Below are 6,159 nucleotides of genomic sequence, written 5' to 3'. Positions count from 1 at the left end.
AAAAAAAAAAAAAAAAAAGATCAGGGGACAATAACCTCTGATATCATTAAAGGCTAGGGATGGGAATCCTTTGGAATCTCACTTTTTTGTCCATACTTACATTTGAATAACGAGACACTATAGAGCTGTTACCAACAAACTGAATCAGTATCAACAAAAACCATCTTTGCACTGCAGAGGTGGAACACAAGCTGCATCTAGTGTTTATTTACAGACTTTTTAATGCAGCTCAGATGTGAACAACACACCAACACTGCAATTTCATAAATACTACTATGAGAGTAAAGTTTAAAAAAATAAAACTAATATCGAAATACAAAATGACAACAATGAAACTAACCAACACATGATATATGAAACTAGAACTGCCAATAGGTGGTGGCAAGTCCTCTTCATTCATTTGTTAAAAAATTCAGAAACAAAGCCAGACACTATTGTCTTTATGAATGATTAATTGAATCATTCACTCATACGATTCATTCAAATCCTAATTCATTCAGTAATGAAACATCACTGTCTGTTGCTTTGAGATGCGCAGTGGTTCAATTTGAATCCGAAGATATATGAATTGGGATTCATATATGAATCGATTTTTTTTTACCTCAACCCTATTCAGGATTATCCTGCATTATCTTTCTCATGCGAGACATTTACGGCAAAATACTCACCACTGCTGGTGTGTTTTGGGCTGGAGGTGTTGGAGCCAGTGAGTTTTAACAGGGAGCAATCAAAGCCTTTAATGGAGCAGTCCATTCCTGTGACGGCACACAGCTGCTCTTGGTACTCTAACGCTGCCTTCTCAAACCTTGGGAACAATGCAACATCAACATTTTATGAGAACAGAGCGACTAGACAAATTTGCATGGTGTAAAGTAGGTTAATTATTTTCAGAACACAAAACACTTACTTTCCCTCAGCCTGCAGCGCCACTGATCCCAGCCAGCCCAGGCTCTTGCCACTGTTGGCCAGACTCCAGGCTGCCAGACCTTGTATGGCTTCAGGGCATCGCAGCTCACACAACGCCTCCACTAACATGGTGATTGGCACCTCCATTTCTGGCCCCTACAGGGCAAAGCACAGAGCAAAAACAATGAAATAAGGCTTTCGGATATTAAATCCTAATAGTGTAGAGCCAGTGCCATACAATAACGGACATCTCAAAAAGGAGCAATGTTGGGAAGATAATGGAGTAATAGTTCCAATCCTTCAACCTATTTCAGTAATCATTTATTTGTGAAATTTAAAATGTATTGCAAAAAATTAAATGTGTCAATGACAATGGAACATTTAGAATCCAACTTAAGTGCCAGGGAGCACTTAAAATTACCTTTCACACAGTGTAACACAGCTCTAAGGGAATGAAAACATCCTGCAAAGTTTTAAATCTGAAAGTGCACCGTGTATAAAGTTATTGTCTCTCAAAAGAAGAGGCGACTTTGAATCATTGAAACCAGTGTTTTTTAAAACAAATCCCAAGCCGTTTCATGTTGACATCAACGTGAAATATTTGCATATTGCCCGCCCACTTGTTGGTCTTTTCGTGATGGTCTGAATGAAAATGCAAATTCATTCTTTGCCACTAGGTGCCGCTTTTGGAGCGGTAAAAATAGCGGTTTTCCCGGTAAAGCTGTACCAGGGTTTCTGCAGACTTGAACAAGTTAAATTTAAGACTTTTTAAGACCTTTTTAATACCACCTTATATGAAATTTAAGACCTAAACCTGTAATGGAAATACACATTTTATTACATACATATATGTAATATTTAATGTGTATAAATTAAGAAAACTAAATATCAATGCTGTAATAAATGGTATTTATTACTATGATATACAGTGAACTTTTCATGTCAGCAGACAATATTCCATACAAAATATCCCCACAAAATAACTGCATCACTGAGATTTTTGGTGGAGTAAACAATTTATTCTGAAGCAATATTTTCATCAGTGTTTTCATCAGCTTTAAATCTGCATATTTACCTTTACAAAGGCCTATTTTTAACCTTTTGCGATGTATGATGAAGTGGTATAAATATACACATTTTCTGCCCCCATGTCTTGAATTTGTGATCATTCTGAATGTATTTTAATAGACTGAATCATGCAGTGAAAGAGCGCACTGTAAATGCGCACGCGCACTAGACTTCACGTAATGCGTGCACTCTGTAGGTGTTTTGAATTTTTTTTTGCGTCGTGAGAATATTGAGTAAAATAGCTCACTTGTCATGGTGTTATTTAACTATATCATGTTATGAATAAACTAAACATTTTGAATTTTTACCTCAGTGTGTTTCTTCTGAGTTTATGTGTGCGGTCACGCTCATTTGTTCTGAAGTCTCGAGACAAACAACAGAGTGAGCCTCAGCGCGAGCTTGTATTCTGTATTCTGCTAACTTACTGCGATTCTCTCTGATGACACAGTAACTTACCGCGGGGAAGAAAACATCTTCGGTCTGTCCAATGATTGTAAAGTCATTAGGTCCGTCAGACCGTTTTAGCGGTAATGAGACCAAAAATAATTAAGACCCATCGAATCTGAATTTAAGACATTTTAAGACTTTTTAAGGCCTTATATTAGGAAAACGTTATTTAAGACATTTTAAGACTTTTTAAGGACCCGCGGACACCCTGTGTACACAAAGCAGCACTGCTCACAAAGGCTGCGTTATCAGGCATTACAGGCATGATGAAATGAAAATGAGACCAATCGGACCAATCACCGCAGATTAGCATCACACAAAGGAGGGGTTTGGAAAAATGAATCGTTAAAGGAATCTTTGGGGAGCCGTTGAGCAAGTAAGGTAAAAATAAATGCATATTATAAGACAATGAAAGCGTTTTTTGACCTTGCATGCATGTCAACCTGTTGTTGGGGACTCCCAAAACCAAAATATGAACCTTTCATTACCCATAATAGGGGCACTTTAAGACTTTATTTTCCATGTTTTCACAAAATTATTTGTTGGAGCCTCTTTTGAACAACACTGCTTCAAGTCTTACCTGTGCACTACTGTTCTTGATCTCAGTGAGCAGGTCAAAGCCATGACGGACCGTGACTGCTGGCTGACCCGAGAGGAGGCCCACCCTCATCAGTGCCAAACGAATTCTGGTTAGCCAGTCCTGGCACGTCTGTCTGTTTGTATAGAAAAATGTTCTGATGCCCTAAATAAAGGAGCAAAGAAGAATTAAAAAAATAAAGCTGAAGATGAAAACATGGAATGTCAATTGTACCCCCATTAAAAGTACTTGGAAGGATAAAGCTAGCATTTCATAGTGATAACGTGAAGGCTAGTTGTGTATATACTGAGGACAGACCTTCGGTGGTGCAGTGAGAGCGCTGGCACAGCCTTCATACGCATTGTACATGAGTTTCTCCAGGTTTTCCAGGAACTGCAGAAGCAGAGCCAGGCGGAGCTGATTGGTGTGGTGACCCTCATCACTCTCTCCTCCACTCCACTGACTCAACTCCTGCTCTGTGTTCAGACTGTGAGCCGCCAGGCTGCGGATCATACCTTCACCAGCACAGGGATAAAATATTGATTCATAAACGCACGACACACAACACCGTTCAAAAGTTTGGGATCAGTAAGTTGTAAAATTAATACTTTTATTCAGCAAGGATGCATTCAATTCTTTAAAAGTGACACTTAAGACATTTATGATGTCTTATGTCTTGAATACTTCTTTCAAAAAAGTGTTTCTTTTAAACTCTTTATTCAGCAAAGAATTCTAAAAAAAATTTATGTTTACACAAACATTAAGCAGCACGACTCTTTTCAACATTGATAAGAAATGTTTCTTGAGCACTAAATCAGCATACTAGAATGATTTCTGAAGGATGATGTGACACTGAAGACTGTCCATGGAGTCCAGGAGTGTCCATTGAAAATTCAGGTTTGCAATCACAGGAATAACGGTATTGTAAACAAACAGTGAACGGTGGCAAATCACACATATATATTATGTGCTGTGCACTCATAACCTATAATTGTTCCAGTTTTAATTATTTTTAATAATTTTAAATGAGGGTCCTTTTGGAAGATTGTTCATTAAATTAAATGTAATTGCATGGAATGGAGAGACCTGGGTGTATTTCCCAAAAGCAACTAGGGTCGCAAGTTCCATCGTTACCATTAGAATTTAACGAGGCTTGCAACCATAGTTGGCTAACAATGCTTTTGGGAAATGCACCCCAGCAATCTTCAAAATGTATTCACAAGTATCTAGAATGACAAATTAAAGTTATACAAATGTTGAAAGACATGAAGGGGAGTGAATAGTGTCAAACTTCAATTAGGCAAACTATTCCTTTAATAAATCTTGGAATTTTTTGAGATTAGTCAAATTCCTAAATGGATAGCTCGCTAACCCTCTATGGTCTGGAAAGTATCCTGGGCTCGTCCCAGAGGGGTCCGGAGTTTAGAGAGAACAGTGAACTGAGCGGCCTCCCAAACCGCCCACTGCCACAGCACCACCTCAGTCTTCAGCAGGGCACGGGGCACCATAGCGGAGTCTTTCTTCTCCAGCCTCTGACAGCTGTGGTACAGCCTCTCCAACCAGGGTTCCTTACTGCGTATGAAACAATGAATATCTAATAAATAAATCCAAAGATAATGACTCCCAGCACCCCTTTTATTTCAGCTGTAGATCTTCTACAGTACAGGGTTTGATCAAATATAAAATATATTCAAATGAACAAACGTGTCCATGTGTTCTCACCAAGGTGAGAATAAAGAAATAAACCTACTCACCCCCCACGGTGGACAGTTCCATACAGAATAAACCCAATGAGGTCAGAGAAGTCCTGTGGGTGGAATGTGTTGCTAGGCACTTTGCTCATGTGTCGGCGGATGGCCAGAGAAATCTCCTTAATCTCAGAGTGACCACGGGCACTGCTAGGAGACAAGCCGACAATTACCATCACATCAACTACCCCGAGACTCGAACTCGCAACCTTTGGGTTACGAGTCCGACTCTCTAACCATTAGCCCACAAATGTAAAACTACAAGGTAGGTTTTATTGCTCCCCTCTGGTTTCTATTGTGTGAATTCAAGACAGGTGAAAAGGAGTCTTGCAAACCTCAATGCAACGTGCATGGGAACAGATCTCAGCAATTTCCCAAAGGCCTGCCGGACTCGGACTGCTGAGTGGACCAGCTGAACTCGGCAAACGTCCACGCACCTGCACAGAGAAAGGAGACAGAATCAGTGCTGATCAAACAAGATGTTTTTTTTTTACCTCCGCCCCCAAGAGCAGGAGGAAGAGTTGCAGCACTAATGAATGTTCCTGCAGTAAGACAGCGTCTAACAAGCAGAGGATGTGTGATTACCTCTGGAGAAGCTCTGTGGTCAAGGAAGATGACACAACCTGAAGACTGTTACATGCCTGCAGACATATGGTGGGGTCTTCATTCAAGGCTACATAGAGGAAAACTGACATGTTAAAAGTCCATTCACTTGGTCACCAGTTTATTATCCTAACCCATTATTTGTTGATCTGGAGAATGATTCTCTTTATAACATTGTTTCACCTTTGTGAACTAAAAATCCAGAAATAACAACAGGGATATTAACTCACAATTTGCCAGTAAGCCTTTGCAGAATTTGAGGAAGGATGGGAGTGAGAACAGAGGGGAGTAGGTTTCAGATTTCTTCATCATCAGAGACACCTCTAATGACCAGGTGAGTAACAGCCGCCTAAAAAAGGTTGTTAAAAAAGACAAAATAAATATTCAAAGGGAATTACTAACAGTGGAGGCTGAGACCACACTAAAAAACAGTGATTAAAAAAATAATCTAAATCTTTAAGCAAGGTTTTCGGATTCAGAGGAAAAAATAAACACTAGAAATTAGAGGTCGACCGATTGATCAGCCGGCCGATTAATCTGCCGATTTTTGGCATTTTTTAAATTAATCGGCATCGGCCGATTGTGCTGCAAATTAGGCCGATTTATAGGCAGGCGAACCTGCGGGCAGCTAAGTGTTGACTTGTTGCGGAACTCCCTCTGAGGCTGCGTGAGATGGAGCAGCTCACACTCTGCAGCCACGGCTTGTTCACACTAGGGCTGTGCGATTAATCGAAATCGAATCGAAATCGCAATTTGAGACGTTGCGATTTCCTAATCGCAAAGCCTGCGATGTGGACGCGATATTACTCT

General features: G+C 40.0%; 1 protein-coding gene across 1 annotated transcript in view; it reads right to left on the bottom strand.

The window, feature by feature from the left end:
• LOC107729485 (serine/threonine-protein kinase SMG1-like) overlaps window positions 1-6,159 on the bottom strand; it is a 43,252-nt gene that overhangs the window by 24,755 nt on the left and 12,338 nt on the right. The window contains exons 16-24 of the mRNA XM_016540012.1: window positions 5,580-5,698; window positions 5,332-5,419; window positions 5,082-5,183; window positions 4,753-4,893; window positions 4,371-4,570; window positions 3,317-3,513; window positions 3,002-3,163; window positions 908-1,062; window positions 669-805 (exon numbers count right to left, since the gene is read on the bottom strand). Coding sequence (XP_016395498.1) covers window positions 669-805; window positions 908-1,062; window positions 3,002-3,163; window positions 3,317-3,513; window positions 4,371-4,570; window positions 4,753-4,893; window positions 5,082-5,183; window positions 5,332-5,419; window positions 5,580-5,698 — 1,301 coding nt within the window. The remainder of the gene's footprint in view (window positions 1-668; window positions 806-907; window positions 1,063-3,001; window positions 3,164-3,316; window positions 3,514-4,370; window positions 4,571-4,752; window positions 4,894-5,081; window positions 5,184-5,331; window positions 5,420-5,579; window positions 5,699-6,159) is intronic.

Source organism: Sinocyclocheilus rhinocerous, unplaced genomic scaffold (assembly GCF_001515625.1).
Source record: "Sinocyclocheilus rhinocerous isolate Xijiao unplaced genomic scaffold, SAMN03320098_v1.1 scaffold697, whole genome shotgun sequence".
In the NCBI taxonomy this organism is placed as follows: Eukaryota; Metazoa; Chordata; class Actinopteri; order Cypriniformes; family Cyprinidae; genus Sinocyclocheilus; species Sinocyclocheilus rhinocerous.
The sequence above is the reverse complement of the archived record's forward strand: the minus strand, read 5'-3'. Positions and strand labels throughout refer to the sequence as shown.